The following is a 17,133-nucleotide window of genomic DNA, read 5'->3' on the forward strand; positions in this document are numbered from 1 at the left end:
TACGATAGTTTATGGAATTTAAACATAGGAACATCATCATTCAATTTAACTTGAATGTTTACGGAGAGGCTTATGGTGCCTTGCAGACAGTATGGAGGAGTATTCTTTTCAGTTTATATGGCTCTTTCTCTTCAATAGCTCAGTTACACTCTTTCCACAGTGGATACCGTACAAGCTAACTATTTCAGTTTTTCCAGAGAGACTGCATTCAGAAATCAGTGGGAAAATTTACAGGCAAGTTAGTCACAAGCAACTGCCTTGAAAAATAACTATGTCCGATAAAAGGGGAGATGGAATAAGTAATTAGAAATAGCTTTAATATTTAATAAGCTCTTAATTTTCCTCTCTATTTCTCATGTTAGCATGCATCTGAGCAAGGGCAAAAGTTTATGTACCTTTCTGAGAAACCTTCAAAGCTGCAAAAAAGGTGGCCAGAGGATTAAAGTTATTAAGGTTTGTACCTTTAGCATGAACCCTACCCCCTCAAGTTGAATAAATATATAATGAATGATGCAATATACATACTCCACCAGAGGCCCAGACATAAACAAAACCTTCCGACTACAGCAAGAGCTATGCTGAAAGGAATTTGACTTCAACAAAGACCCTTATAATAAACTTACAATGATCCCAGCCGTCCAGGGGTTTAGGAGGAAGAGGGCACACACCAGAAACGTGCAAGCCAAAACCACACTAATGGATAAGAGGAGCCAGTGACGAAGTCCAATGTACTGCTCCCAAAACAGAAATGGGTAACCATTTGGGTAGCTGGCAATCCCCAGGCTGGTGTAGTTGCTACAGATAGCTCTCACTTTCTCAATCGCCTCCACAAAGTCAGAAGTTTCACGCAATCCATTGAGGTAGAAAGGAAACTGAGCGTATTCTATGGGCTCAGCTGCTGGAACTAGGAAAAGGATAGCAGTGTTACAATGTGTGTTTGGAAAGAAAAAGATACACAGAGAGTATGATTAACAAAATCCTTTGCTCTCCACAGCAAAATGCTTAAAGGTGCTGCATTTAAATTTTACTTCCTTGGAAGAAGTGACATTTAAAAAACTCCCCAATAAATTGAAAACTGAAGCAGTACAGGAGATTACTATGTTTTATCATGCAGTGCAATGGGATGAACACAGTCTACATCAAGTCCCCAAACAATTCTATATAATTTAAGAGATATATTTGAATACATGTATTTAATCCTCATCAGTGTTAGCGTGGTTTTTATTGAACACCTGGCCCAAAATCCCTAACTGCAATATAAAGTCGAAGACCACATCATCTTAAAACATTTTATCCAAATTCTCTTCTTTTATGCCAAGTGCAGTTCCTTTGAAATCAAAAGTAATTTCCCTGAGATTAATTGAGGTTCACTGGCACAAAACTAGAGAAAAAATATGCTTGATCAGGCTGATTGGTTTTTAGAATTTCCATTGAATATTTTGAAAGTCAGATTCAGAAATCCATGTTCTGTTATTGATGCAAATGATTGGGAAAAAAACCCTAATATAAAAGTAATGATTTAATGAGGAAATACATAACTTTTTATCCTTTAATAATTTGACAAACCAACACTCTCCACACTTCTTTTTGAGTGCAATGCTAAGTCTACTGTATGACAAGAAAAAAAAAAACACTTCCACAACAAGCATTTTGTTAGTGCCGTTGTGTGTTCCAGACCCTGCAGGGTCATTCAGTTGACTTGCTAAACATGATTTGCCCTATTATAATCTCAACTATAAATTTTCTTTAAGACAAGACTTGGCTGACTGCCACAAAGCTCTAGGGTTCGGATACACTGAAGCATGGCTAGCTGGTTACTCAATCACATTTCCAAGTGCACCAGTCCTCCCCTATAGGCCCTCTCCCCTTCCCCACTGGTGTCCAACTAGTAATCCTCCCAGTAAATTGAAAGCTGAAGCAAAGCAATACAAACTGGCATTGGTGCTCAGGAAAACACTGAATGGCACGGAATGGGACTGCTCCCCTACCTAAGTAGCTGTTGTACTGTATCAGCGTTGGTAGCTTAGCATATGAGCTAACTTGATAAAAATCCCTTAGGTATTAAGAATTGAGGATAAACATGATATAATCTCAGTGGTGAAATTTCAGAATGACGTAGGCAGGAACTTCATGTGATCTCACAGACAGAACTATCAGGTGACACTAAAAAGCAATGCTTTCTCTAAGCTCTTTGAGCTTTGAACTGTTACAAAACTAATTTTTCAACATGATAAAACCCTGCAGCGGTGCCACATTTGCAGCGGCGCATGGGCCCCCTAAGACTGCAGAGTGACACAATATATTGTCCTGTTTACGCTTCTGAGCGCTATGCAGCATCAGCCAACTACCAAGTTACTGGTTCTTGAAGGAAGGAGCCGGGGCACTTACATGAACTCTAAGACATGAAGATGAAAGGCCACTTACTTCTCAGCCTCGTTTCTGGCATATAGTCTGCTTTGTCGTGGACCCACTCCGGGCGGTGAGGCCGAATGTTGGCTTGCGAGGCGGCATAGGCCACAGGGTCATTGCTAACCCAGGCTGTCAGGTAGATGTAGAAAGCATTTGGGTTAATGATCCCATCCGCATCCACCAGACGCTGTTTAGTCAACTGCAAAATGGAAAAAATTAGAAGCCTTTCAGAACGAGTTTTGCTTTCAGGGTTTTTGCCGTAAAGCTTTCAACAAATGGCCTGGAGATGCAACACAAGTATAGGAAGGGAAAAGCAAAAGGGCATGAATCTTCACTTGAAATGTCTTATCAGTAAACCATTGTTTGACAAAGAAAAAACATCTAAAAAACTACAGTGACAGTAGAAGTGGTTATTTATAAATTAGTACTCATATAATATTTACAATAACCACTAAATCAGCAGATGGTTCCGGAATAGATTGAACCAATTAAATCCAAATTCTGAAAGCCTGCAGCCAAGAGTGCAAAACAACCAAGTTGGAGAAACTTATTTAAAGACAGGGAAAGAAAACCTGGCAAGAGTCCTTATACACGTCTGTGTGCAGTTAACCTCTGTTGTTAACACTGAAGGAAATGCCACCCAGTAAATGGAGGAGAGCTATAAAAATAAAACAACATCTGTATAAATTTTGCTAACACTTGCCTCCTATGACCTATGTATTCAGAAAATGCCCAGCGTCAAGAAAGCAGACGAGTGCCCTGTGTTACTTGGGTCACTGTGGGCAAATGCATCTGTGGGGTAAACAGCAGTGGTACACTTCTAGGGTTCTGTAGCCAAATCCTGCACAGCTAGAGCTCTGACAGAGGACTCTGTGGGTGAAAAGTATTACTGGGGTTTTTTGTTTTGTTTATTTAAAATTCTGGCTCGGCTCCAGTTTCAGGTCTTTTTAATGAAATGAAAAACAACAGTGACAGCAGTTAAAAAAAAAAAAAAAGCTGGATTCCAAGGATCTGGATTCAATTAGTCCACAGGATATGCAACAACTGTATGTCTTCAAGCTGTCTCTGGAACGGCACAGTACAGCGCTCAGCCCCTGTGGGTGCACCGCACTTTTCTCCCTCCCAGGCACAGGAAATTATATCAGCAGCTGCAGTCCAATCACATTTGTTCCACAGCGTACCTGGTACCCTCTGCTAAACAAAATCTCACTGAAGGTTTTCTCTTCAACTCCTTTTCTTTGCTTAATTCATAGCTGAAGCTTCATTCAGACCTGACAGCATGTTGCATGTTGCTATACAGCAGTGTGTTTTACACACCATAGTAACTTTGAACAATGTACTCCGTAAATCTGTCTCCTTTAATGCCAGGAAAAAAAGAAAGACAATAAGCAGATCTGCCAAGAAGCTCATTAGAAAGACTATTTTTCTGCCTGAAAGCACAGTGAGTCAATGATGACTCTAGGAGACGAGAAGTTAGGTAATTGCAGAATTTCTTCTTAGAGGTTTGAAATCTAATTTTAGTGTAAAGAGTCAAACCTAATGTGTTTCCACCTACCAATGCTTACAGCAAATGCAGTCATACGCTATGATAACCTTGCAAAAGAACCTCAGATATATTTTATTTAGGCAGCACAAACAACTGCCAGTCTTAGTTCTGCAACAGTATAGCTGTATTTAGTCATGATGGTACAAGAATACAATACAGCACATAACGATTTCAGCCCCCTTAGTGGTATCATTCATTAACGTCTTTTTTTAAATGTTTTGCATAAATTGATAGGAACTAACCAAATAATTGCAGATGCTAGATTCAAAGCCGCAGCAGAAAGCTGAGCAAAGGTCAACCCTATAAGGCAATCTGATTCAAAGCAGAAACAATGCCACTTAGGGCAACAAGGCTAACATTGGCTCTGTCTGGCATAGGACCAAACTCCACCTACCTATGGATGCAGCAAAGCATTTTTCACAACAGTTTCAGTGGAAACTGAGCGTCTGAAACAGGAGTAGCACCAAATGCACACTAACCAGTAATAATCAAGGGCAGGCATTCCCCGTGTTGATTTTAAACACTTTGCAACACAGGCCACACTGCAGCTAACAAGTGGCTTCAGCAAAGTCAGTGAGGCCATGCGGTAAGGTGTAACTCAGGCATTCAATTCATCAAGATGAAAAAAGAGACTACAACATGCTCTTTGCATCTCCCCGTGCTCCTGAATGACTTGTATATTCCTATATAAACCAGTATGGACTTTGATACAGTACCTGGCTGATGTCAATGGGCTTTGCTCGGTTGCCTGTTTGTACTAAGAGTTTGTAAGCCAAAACAGCATCATCAGATCCATTTTTGTAATTGTTGTAAGTGATCTTCCCAGTTTCCCAGTCACTGTCAAATGCATCCTGAAGTCCTGAAGAGTTAAGTGAGGCAAGGGGAAAACAGAACAAGCAGATAAGCAATCACTCTTAGAAACAAATTTCAGTAGGAAGAAAGAATATTGACTCTTTTTCATAGCTGCATCAGGAATAAGATTATCCACCTGTTGCCTCCTAAATTTGGGGCTCCTCATTCACTGTCAGTGTGTAGGAAGGTAAAAGTATCAGTTGCGTGTCCAGTATTTTGCCCAAAGAAAGGCAGGGGAAGCAAGAAAGTACAAGGCAGAAGCCTCAAGAGTCTTCCCATATGGTGCAGACCAGCAAAGCTGAGCCAGCAAGCTGCAGATGCCATGTGCACTGGTGTAAACCAGCTTCCTCTCAAGGCAAAGAGATCTTTGATGGGATTAGGAGCCTCTGGTCCCGCATCCTTCTCAGAGCCTTTGGGAGCAACTTAGAGCTCTGCTAGGAGAAATATATGGGGAAGAGTTAAGCTTGTCTAGAAAAAAAAGTGGGTTTCCTCATGAACCACAATTCCAGAATCATCACACCCAAAACTCTGTAAGCATATTTCCATTTATCACCTCTTTCATACACACCCTCCTCAAGACAAAGCTGAAGTCTTGTCCTGACCTGGACAGTGCCAGAACAGAAAAGGGCTGAGTCTAGCCCTGATCCAACTTCACCGCCTACCATGGACTGAAAACCAGAGGAGGCATTTAGTCTGTTACCTAGAAAGGAAACCTCCTCCATCCACCCCTCTGCCTCACCAAAACCCTGGCCGTGTGCACTGATAAACAGAGGAGGACACACACCGCTCTCATTAACTGTTTTGGGCTACTGCAGAGCACTGAGGCAATAGCTTCTACGATATAACCAGAAATTCCACTACAAGGGGAAAAAAAACCACACTCAAACTTTCAACTTCAAACAGCAACTCAGCTGCTCCTCGAGCACAGCGTGAGTGAACACGATTTTGTCAATTTGTTCCATCTGTTCAACTTGTGCAGCTAATACAAGTCGTGGGATCTGCTGCCAGCACATGTAAAGATCACAGCCAACACCTATTCACTCTCAACTGTTATTTTCCTCCTTGCCACCCTTCAAGGGGGAGGGAATACCTCACAGCACAAATTTGGATCAGATTTAGTACAGGAAGCCACAGCACAGTACAAGGAGGCTCTGTGCAAGCAGATGACAAACCGCATGTCCAGGGAAGGGAAGGAAAAGGCCGGGGGAGTGGCAGTGAAGGAAATCGCCGACCCACCTCGCAGCTGTGCTGAGGAGCCGTAATGAAAACCGTCATTACACATCAGACAGGTTAGCTACAGCTGTATGGAGATAAGAGCGCTGGAAGAGAAAATGCACCCAGCCAACACCACCTCCGGGCTGGAGTACACGCTGCCATTTACAAACTCATCCCCTCTCCTGTAGAGAACTGCCTCCCATGTTGTCCTGCCAAATCGTACACTCATGAAGCCAACAGACTGAGAACCGAGCGATGAAAGCCTGCCAGATCTCTGCATGCCACCCTCCACACCTGCCCAGGAGGAGGACAATTTGCCATCACGTTTTCTGGCATCACCAAAGGACTTTGGGGCCCCCTTTAAAAAAGCATTGTTTGCTGGTGCCCTCGGAGAGGGGAAAACATTGGTTAGGAATCCATCCCTCCTGTGCCAAGTTCAGCTCCATGTCAGTCTCTCAGAAAGTGGCCAGGTGAGAGCATTTATGCTATGGTACCAGTCATGTGAAAGATGACTTCGGGATAAGAGGAGGCTGTCAAAAAAGCACGTGGGAAAGAAGGAGACCATCAAGGAACACCTTAACTTACAGTAAAAATGGCTCCCTTCAGCAGGAGGAGCACACAAATTGCGATCATAGACAGCGTGTGGGGGCAGAGCTTTCAGACTTAACATCCAGCCCCTGTCATGGGGCTCCGCAGACACACAACAACAAATAAATCCACTGGCATGTGACATTACCAATTTGTGGTTGCAAGGTATGTCAAAAAAGGGCATGTACATTTAACATTACTGCAGCGGGTGAAAACTCAGGTCTCTCGCATCTCCTCCTCCTCCTCCCCTGTTCTTACAAGTTCAGTCAACTCTCAAACCCTACTCCCTTTTATATCTTTATTCCTCAGCTGGCTTAACTACTTTATGCTCTGGGTTATTTTATTACTGATCTTGCTGAAACTGAAAGTCTGTGGAAAGAATACAAAGAAACTACTATCGGTTGTGCCTAATTTCTAAAGAATTTCAAAATGTCAATAATTAAAATTTCCCGTAACTTTGAAATTAATAGCAGAGTTACTGCTTTCAAAGCAAACAGTACTCCGTTCATACCAATGACTTAAAAAGACATTTAATCTTTTATAAATGGGATTAATGAAATGTTTCTGGGCAGAAAGATAGAAGTAAGTTGTTGACTTCTCTCTGCAGAAAAGTTATAAGAATTAAGGGACTTTAAAAATTCTTATATATGGGATTTTTGCATATCAACAGTCACTTTTGTTTGATGCTTCAGAAGAAAGTGAATTCCTCCAAAATTATGCAGGATGCAGGAATGGGGGTGAGGAAGGAACTCCTACTGACTCATGTGAACAGCTGGCACCATGAACACCAGATAAGATTACCCTTTGCAAAAACAAGCCTAATTACAAGCCATCAGGGAATTCAAGCTACCTCATTTACATTCAGTCACTTACAAAAATAATGTTAACATTTCCAGTTTAAATGAATGATTACTGTTAACTCTTCTTCTGTTGCATTTTCAGTAACAGAAATATACTAACATGATATGCTACCAGAAAGCAAAATACAAGGGAACCTCTGACAGAAGAAGTGCATTAGGCTGAAGGCACTCCACTGATAGTGTACAGCTAAGATCAAGGATGATAAAAATGCTTTTGTTCATGTGCTGTTGCTTCCCTCATTCTGCCAGACAAATGTGTGCATGTCAGAAGGCCATCTTGAGCCATTAATCTCCAGCACTGAATTCCCAGTCAAGTTGGCAAGAATTAGCCATGAAGTTCAAAGTTGTCCCTACTTTGATTAACCTGCTCCTCCAGCATGTAAAAATGTACCAGTAGAACTGTTCCCACCTCACAGAGGATCCTCCCTGAATCCAGCCTAAACCTGTATCTTGTTTTTAAACTGTTTTCACCTCCCCTCCCCTTTAGTCCCTCAGCATCAGCCCCAGTTGGCAACAATCAGGTATTTCTTCTATTAGTGTCTGCACCTTGAGATACTTCCCAACTATGACAAATGTGGCAGCTTTTAGTGTAAGTTTAGTTCCCCCCTGTCACATCAATGCCCTGTACCATTTCAAAAATAACTTCTTTCTATTAACACATTCCAATGTCCTTCTTCTTTACAGCTTTGTGAATGCAGAATCACACTCTACAAAGTCAGCTCTGTGTCTTTACAAAGCAGCTGGTTTATATTAATTGTGCCTCTCTTGGGGAAGGTGGGGAGGAAGTGTAAGGACACAGACCTAAATGCTAATTAGTAATCATAATCATTGACTCTAAAGCTGTGGGTGATCAAGTTACTCCTTCCTGGAGCCTCCCTGACCATTCCAGTCTAACTTTTTAGGTCCACGCACCCCATCGGTATATCCAGGGTACTAGGAATACTCACAGTTCCTCTGGTGGAAGAAAAGCGGGGAGGACAAGGAAGGACAGGCAGGCTAATGTGGGCTGGAAGCGGGAACGTAACTATGGGCAGTGAGAAGAACACAGGAGCACCCCTAAGAGCAGAGTGGATCTGGAAAGGTCATGCGTGAGCACGGACATAGAGCACAGCGAAGGAGATGTGCAGGCCCTTGGCATGGGCCACGGCCACACAAACAGCCCGTAGCACAAGGAGGTGATTACAAAGAGGACAGGGAGGCATCCAAAGTGGGACAGCTTCGGGAAAGTACGTGGTGGGCCTGCGAGAGGGGTAATGGGAATGCGAGCACCCCCAGGAGCAACTCCAGGTGGGCGAGCCTCCAGCGTTCCACTCTGAGAAGCCAGCAAGGGAGCAGATCCCAGGGCACCTCTCCCCGAGTTTACCGCTGGCAGACTGTGCTGAGCTTCAGCGCTAGTATGTGAAGATCCTGAACACGATCTCCAATTTCCATCTCCCTCGCAGGTTTGGGGGTGGGGAGGAAGGTGGAAGGGGGGACACCAGACACATTTTTTCCTACCGTTTTGGAACAACAACAAATAGCCACAAAAGAAATAAAATAAATGGCAGAGGTACAAGAGAATTGGAAAAGCATGCAGAAAGATGCTTGCTTAGAAATCTAGAAAGTATAGTAATGTTCCAATCCAGCAAAACATCTAAGCTATGTTGAATTTTCTTCCTGCCAGTAATACCTTCCCTTACAGCTCAATATGCTTATGTGAGCAAAATATTTTAAGTAAAACTTCCAGTAAGTAGACTGTAATGAATGGATCCAATATGTTTAAAAAACATTAAAAAACCAAAGCTAACAGCTGAAATACTGCTTTGCACGATTTATCAGTGCATGAAACACATGGGAAACTTGATCATTTTGTTTAGATGCGTCACTTAGATGCATCCGCTTTCCTGATATTGCCCGACATATTTCAGAAAGAATAAAATACCCCAAATATTGGCAGTTACCTATATGTTCTCTAAGAATCATTGGCTGCACTGGTCATCTGTAAACAGTTACAGTTAAAATTTACAGTCTCGCTAGGTCAGCACAATTTTCTTCTGTTGGCAAAAGCTTCCTGGAGATTCTCCCAACAGAAAGACGGAGGTAGGACAGAAGTACTCCTGGGCAGAATTATGATTGCTGTTAAATTTGCTGAGAGGTAACAGTACTATTTATTCTGAAGACAAAACAGTTATTTGTCTCAACATGTGTAATTATAGTATCTTTAATATCTTTAATAAGCTGACTTCAATATAATTATCATCGTAGTACCTGAAAGGCCATGCCTTCTCTTGTCTTCCCCTGCCCCACTACAATTCAGCACAGACAAAGCACCACCACAGAAAGAGTGAGGATACTTGACTGGAAATCGAGAATGTATAGTAAGCTCCCAATCCAGTAAAACATATAAGCCACACTGACTTTTCTTCATGCCAGCAGTCCCAGCTGAAGCCAACAGGATCACTCACATGCTGAAAGTTAAGTCTGTGCCAAAATACATCGCCAGACAGGGACTTTTCATTTACTGTTCTCAAAACACTCAGCAAACATGTTTTCCCAAGACAGTGGGCCATATTTGGCCATTAATTATGAAGCAGAACTCCTCATTAGCTGCTTAGAAATTAATGGCACTGGATGGCCTTTCATGGATATAATCTGCTAAAGCCTCAAGACTGTCTTACTGGGGAGTAAACTTAGCCACAAAGAATTTAAGTGACCTGTTGGAGAAACAGCGACTCAATGTGTGAGTTCAGCTTAGCACCTAGGTGTTCCACCTCCTGCTTGCAGTCTTTAACTTTGTGACTATATTCGAAGAGAGGAGCATTACTAGCGTGAACAAGTGGTTACTACTGTAGAATTAAGAAAAGTTCATGCAACTCTCTCTTACCTTGCAGCCAGTCTCGAAAGTAGTGCAACCACATTTTGGGAAGCTGCCTATCCTCTTCCAACAAAACATATGTCACATTGCTGAAACTTCTGTGAAGTTCATAAAGTAAGTGCTGGACATTTGGATAGTCTGCTTTCTGTGTCACAATATACATGTTGTAGAATGAAAAGTACTTGAACTGTGCGGCAATAAAGTCATATTCTCGTGTTTCCCGTGGTACAATGTCTGTGAGATCTAGTCCATCTCTCACCCGGGTAGTTCCATAAAGGCTGAGCCCAAGCAAAGCCAGAAAAAGAAAAATAACCACAATCTGCAACAGAAAATGGAAATGTATTTGGTTTTAGATTTTTAAAGAAACTAACAATTCATAATGGTGCACTACAAAGCCATGTTCAAAATTAACACCCACAAGTCTACTTTAAAGCTTTTCTTTCTTTTTTTTTTTTAAATACACATACACTACAAGGCTAAGCTAATTTGCATTGCACTGAAGGGGCTCTGCGTCATGGATAAGAAATTTATATCGTAATAAATAATGGCTTTAGTTTTACTATTCACAAGCTTATGTTACTGAAAGTCACCAACACCCTCACTCATAACTTGTATTTGAAAATTATGTCTCTACAGCACTCACAAGGTAAAACTTTTAAAGTATGAAATTAACTGTAAAATTGTCAAGAATTGTTACTCCAAAAGAATTCTATTTATTCCTTATATTTAATACCACTGCCAGGAAAATTTTATTACTGGGCAAGGCAGAAGTCTATTGTTGAAAAAAACAGTAAATAGTTCCCTGATTACCTTAGCTTTTGGTTTTAGGAGGAATGGAGCATAATGCTTTTCTGCAAAAGATGAGAGTGTCCACTTTGTACAGGGTGGCTCAAGGCAATGCATACTGGAGTCGGAGAATTGGGAAAGCAAATCCCTCGTCGAGCTTGTGCTTTCTGGGCTCTGGCAGCTAAGATTATCTTGCGTCACTGTCACTGGCTGCACAGATATTTCTGAGCGAGGCTCTGCTGTGGTGTAGTACACCTGCGTATGAGGATCGTATTCTGTGCGCAACTGCACTGTAGACTGCATTGTAATCTGAGTTTCATGTGCAAAACTGTGACTGCTGTATGGGGGTGGAGGACTGTAGCAAGTATTGTCGTTTTCTGCATATGCTTGAGGCTCAATCTGAATCACTCTAGTGACACACGGACTGCAAGAGAACAGAGAAACACCTGTTCGCATTTAGATAGATCTTTATTTTAATCAGACAAGATAGGATAACCTGCTTCCATCTGAGACTGCTTCTACTACTATTAGATAGTTTATATTAATTAAGTGTAACGCTCTGATGTGAATTTTATTCTGCGCCTTTAGGAAATGTTTCACAGAGGTGAGCCTCTGAGAATATGTGCACATTTCTTGTGCTCAGGAAAGAAGAAACCAGCATCTGTCTGAAGACATTGACAACTACCCACACCACTCCATTAATTACACATGCTAATCAGGTCATACCCAGGTAGTTGCACACAGTCTGAATGCACAATAGGTGTGTGAGTTTGCAACTACGTGTCCATGCTGAGAATTAAGCTATTTAGATCAAAGTGTAAACACATGACATACTGAGTTCTTCTGTTTAGAACTATTAAAGTAACTGTTAAATAATATTTGGGCCTTCTGGGTAAGATCTCAGACTTTTGGGAGGCAGGTTGAAACCACTTGCCATACACTGACTGAATGTTTTAAAAATTAAGTAAACATAAGCAAGGATTAATTCCTAGGAAGGATGGGCAACATGAAGAGGCAAAATTACAGAAGTAACTGAAGCATTCCCTTTATTTTAGTCTATGCAAGACCCTAACAGATACCTAGTTTATAAAAAAAAAAATTATCAAACCTCTTCCTGTAAATGAGAAATGACAAATTGATGATAGAAAACAGTATCAGAGATTTTTCACCAAGTGGAGAAATCCTACCAAAACAAGAGGAATTCAGAATGTTGCCTATCTAAACAAAGCAAGCTCTCATTAACTGCATTTCTTCATATGTTAATGGGCCTGAATTCTGATACACATTTGGTGCAACTTTAGATGAGGGAATAAATGCAAGGTCTGATTGTCCTGCATTTCTGAGAATCAGGGCTCCAAAATTCAAGCACATTAGGCCATCCACTGAAACTGTGACTGAATCAGAAATAGAAAGCAGGAGTCCTGGCTTGGGATCAACTCCCTGTTCTAACCACTCTCTCAAAAAGAAATTTAGAAAAGTGCTTTCTCTCTTTGACATTAAAATTAAAATGTCAAACTATGTCAGCTCCTAGGTGGGTGTAAAAGGCTAAGATGACACTTCATAACCAGGATTCTCCACATCCTAGTTACGACCGTAAGAGTACATAAGTAGAAATGTAACTGATCCTCTTCATTGCAGGCAAAAGCAAAAACTAAGGTGGAAAACATGCTTGATTTCTAAGCAGTGGCTCCACTGATGACAGTAGAGTCCTCCTAGCCCCACTGTACACTCAGACCTGGCCGTGTATCAGGTAAGAGTCTGTGTCTGCACTCTTTAGAATGGCAGTATTTTACCATTCTAAATTACTATTGCAGCCGTAACTGAAACTTTATCAAGCGTTATCCTGAAATGGTACTGATCATCCTGCATTCCTCATAATCCTATGAAATACTCAGCTAAGGGGAAGTCTTTTTACAGTTTACACATTATGTTTATGTATTTAAGTTTAAAGACATAAAAAGCATAAAAATTAGCACATAGTGATTAACTGCAAGTAAGGTTTCTCAGTACCCTGAGTTACATACAGTATTCCAAGACTACCCAATACAAGCACTGGACACCTTGCAGTACCCTGTAACATTCTAAAAATACTTGAAGATATTGCTAAAGCATCGATCTTTTATCTGCTTTCAGAAAGTTGTCCTTCAACAGTCAAAATGAACATACGTACAAATGAAGGGAAAAGCGTGTGTGTGTGTGAGAGAGTATGAGAACGAGATATTTTAACTTTTCCCCTCTGTCAGATAAAAACTAAGATAGCAAATTTAAGTCAGTCACTAGCAATAACATCATAATAATAACATACTGATCCCGCTGCAGTGAAGAACTTCCACTCCTGACAAGGAATGGTAGCACTGATTGGTGACCATAACAAAGACACACCTCATACATCAATCTATCACACATTCTCACCTTGTAAAACAGCAGAATATATCCAGTCTCCTGTCCTCTCGACGATAAAGGTCCATGCTCAGGATAGCAGGAAAAATCAGCAGAACCATAGCAAAGTTGAACACCACCACAACTGCTGCCTAGAGATCAATCACAGAAGTGATGTCATTACTAGGCTTCATGTAAGGCATCAGCTTTACAAAGCATAAAAATTCTTTTCAATTCTCATCTGTTCACCCATTTATCATGTCAACCCATCAGATGCTTTGAAGCTCTTCCCTGAGGAAACTGGGAGATATACTTTTACATTCCCATTTCATTATGGTAGGCCTATTGTAGTTAATTAATTTCTTTTAATAATAAACTTCATATTATTTTAGTACATCTGTGCCTGGACATGTGGTGATGATTTGTAAGTGGAAACCAGCCAACAAATCATACTTTTGCATGAGATTCTGCCATATTTAGAGTCTCACAGTAAAAAAAATATAGAAGCAAAAGCAAACCTGGAACTAGAACTCAAGTTCTTACATTTAAGGGATCGGAAGTAATTTAAGCATCACAATAACATTGAAGAAACATTAAATCAGAAATGAAATAAAGGTTTAAGTAAATTTTAATTAAATTGTTCTATTTAGTAAAATTTTATGCACTTGATGTACCTACTTAAAAGTCTAGCCAGAAAAACCAACATTTTGGGTTTATCAGGGCTTATTTTTAAAGGAGAATCAAAATTAATCCAACACCATATAGTAAATCTATGTATTAATACGCTTGTGTTCAACAGTGCTTGATTAATCAGCCAGTCTGCCAAAATGAGTCTTAAATTGGAACAAGAATACTTGGTTTAATTTGTAAAGCGAACATTACGTAATGAAAAAAACCAACCTCCCCGCCCACCCCCTTTCAAACCATACTTCAAACCCCTTCCCACACAGAGATTCCCAGAGAATCTCCATAAACATATGTGGTGTAGCATCCATCATTATTATTAATAGCATTTATTTGTAATGCAGAATTGTTAGGAGCACCAGTCATCACAAAGGGAAAGCCTGCGCACAGATGGGACTGGAAGATAGTTGTAAGAGCAGGAGAGACACTGGGAAAAAAATGGTTGAGCCATCAACAGGTGAAAAAAACCCCTTGAAATCCTTATATTTATCCATTAGATAAGCAGTAGCCATCTCAGCAGTAGCCCAGTTTCGTGTTAAGGAAATCATATAAACTATCAAGTGCCTCCACCTGTTACTTCTGAAGTAACGACCACTTGGGTTAAAACAGTCATAAAAAAGAACAAAAGTTGGGCTACAAAAATGAAGTTGCTGACCTGATATAAACAGGTCCTCCTTTTTCCAAAATAAACAAATGGCTGCTTTTGATGTTGAAATATGAGGCCTCAACACTGGCAGCTCAAAAGATGTGATATCCAAAATTCATGCTTTAAAAATTCTTGACTTACATGTCAAATAAATAAATTGCCTAAATACAACAATTTTTATTTTTGTGTCTCTTTATCTGTGACAATCAAAGTAGTAACACACTGAACGACTTTTAGAGTTTTGAAGCTGTCAAAGTGTAATAAAAAAGACTAGATATTGTTTTTACTTTCCTGAGAATGACAGAATCAACTAGGTATGCAAATATTTTCTACTCATTTCAATCATAAATATATTGCATACAAAAGTGGTTTTATTGGTGTTTCTCTTTTGTTGTCTCCAGCCTGCCTGAAGTAAGATGTTGGTCCTGTGGTTGTCTGTAGACAGAACTACTAAAACAGAATTTACCTAGTACTTAAAGCTGAATTAGCATTCAGCCATCTTTGAGAGAAAAGATCCAATGACTATTTCATGATTTATAAACGTCCACAAGAAAGGTATGTCAGGTCATAGCCAAGACTTTAAAATTAAGTGATTTCCTTTTGATCCTCTCTAGAATTAATTGGATCTGTCAGACAAACAAATGGCTGCTGTTGCAAGCAAGGTGTTGGTTGGACCTAGTTCATATAACTGCTTGCTTTATTGCTGCTAAACCAGAGAAGGTTGAATCACCCATATAACATGAATAATTAGTTGTGTCTAACCAAGATCTTCTATCAAGGATCCGCTAAGATTTCTTGAGATTTGGAAAAAACAGTTGAGGCCTGACTCAATAATTTTTACTCCACCCCAGCACAGCTGAAAAACTAACCTAAGTCCTCTCTGTTCCTGCTCCATAAACTGCAAATACTTCATGCCTTATCAGTCCCCTTTGTAGACCCCAACGTCCTTGAATCAAAAATGCCGCTAAACCTGAAAACTAATACTTGAGTGTATGGCAGAGATCCCATTAAAGTTGGTTATATTTGCATTCGATTTTTTAAGAAGCATCAAAACTAATCCAACAACACACAGTAAATCTGCCTATTAACATGACATCACTTTTTAAAACAACTAGATTTTCCATGGTGCCATCCCAGTGTTGATGTGTGAACCCTGCAAGTAAAATATTTTTAAAAAATCCTCTCTGTTCTGATTGATATTTAAATAGATTCCTAGAGCTTAACACCACATTTCCTATACATTGCACACTGTCTCTCCCTCACCCACCTTCCCAGCATTTCAAGGATGTAACAGTTCTCAGTTTTCACAATTAAATACAGAAGATATTGTTCTTGTATCAATTTTAATTTGTTGTCCCATCAAAAAACACCCCGTGACTTGATAAGTAGAGGGAGGGAAGAACTGCTGGGGGGTGACTCAATCTCTGAACTGATGCATCAGCCACCACTTCCCCTCCCAATACCATTTAGACATTCGGTGGCTGGGAATGGGGATGTATGAGAAATGCGATCATGGCAATACCCAATCTGTAACAATTACACTGATTGGAAAAGCACCAACAAAAACCTGTGGTATCAGAGCTTCCAGAGTACAGGCAACCTGTTAGCAGCATCTAAGCTGAGAGCATGCTTAGGATTTTTTGGGACAGGGCATCTTCTCTCACCCCTTCAGAGACAAATGGTCAAATGGGAGAGGAAGGGGCTCAGACCTTTTCCTTGAGAAATCAACAAAGGTAAGATTAGTCCTAGAAGGGATAAAATGGGGCCTACTCAAGGGTGTAAAATGAAGGCATTCAGTGAAATAAGATCAGAGAGTAGTAAAAAAATTCCATTAATCAGAAAAAAATGTTGGTCACTTCCTGAGAAACATGCTCCGCTTTTTGCATCTTTTCATAATGCACAGCCTAAAAATATTATTGCTGCTGCAACTGTTCACAGAGACAGAAGAATGGCAGTCTGTGCTTGGAGGCAGCAAGGGAGACGGGAGCCAGGCTGGTAGGCTGGGGCCCCGCTGAAGGTATGTGCTGCTATGTGCCATTCCTGGCAGCCCACCCAAGGAGAACGGGTGTGCTGTATAGCCAGAGGTGATGAACAGGCGAGGAGGTCTGTCAGGGAAACTTCCACCCTACTGCTGCCTATCTGCAACTCCCTCCTGACAGCGCACAGACCTGGAGACCCCCCTTGCCTCCCCTGCCCCCCCCCCCCTTTTTCCCCGAGGCTTTAATTTTTCTTGTTAAATTCTCGTGTCAGGAGCACGGAAAGGTAAATGACGTGGGTAAAAGGAGGGAGACAACCCACTTCAGCAGAGTAAGAT

At 40.8% G+C, this 17,133-nt stretch overlaps 1 protein-coding gene across 1 annotated transcript in view; it reads right to left on the reverse strand.

The window, feature by feature from the left end:
- Window positions 1-17,133, reverse strand: part of PTCH1 (patched 1) — a 65,575-nt gene that overhangs the window by 12,662 nt on the left and 35,780 nt on the right. Inside the window, exons 13-18 of the mRNA XM_010568673.1 lie at window positions 13,523-13,641; window positions 11,135-11,534; window positions 10,334-10,643; window positions 4,672-4,814; window positions 2,425-2,608; window positions 624-904 (exon numbers count right to left, since the gene is read on the reverse strand). Coding sequence (XP_010566975.1) covers window positions 624-904; window positions 2,425-2,608; window positions 4,672-4,814; window positions 10,334-10,643; window positions 11,135-11,534; window positions 13,523-13,641 — 1,437 coding nt within the window. The remainder of the gene's footprint in view (window positions 1-623; window positions 905-2,424; window positions 2,609-4,671; window positions 4,815-10,333; window positions 10,644-11,134; window positions 11,535-13,522; window positions 13,642-17,133) is intronic.

This window comes from Haliaeetus leucocephalus, unplaced genomic scaffold (genome assembly GCF_000737465.1).
Source record: "Haliaeetus leucocephalus isolate CR32 unplaced genomic scaffold, Haliaeetus_leucocephalus-4.0 Scaffold251, whole genome shotgun sequence".
NCBI classification, from domain to species: Eukaryota; Metazoa; Chordata; class Aves; order Accipitriformes; family Accipitridae; genus Haliaeetus; species Haliaeetus leucocephalus.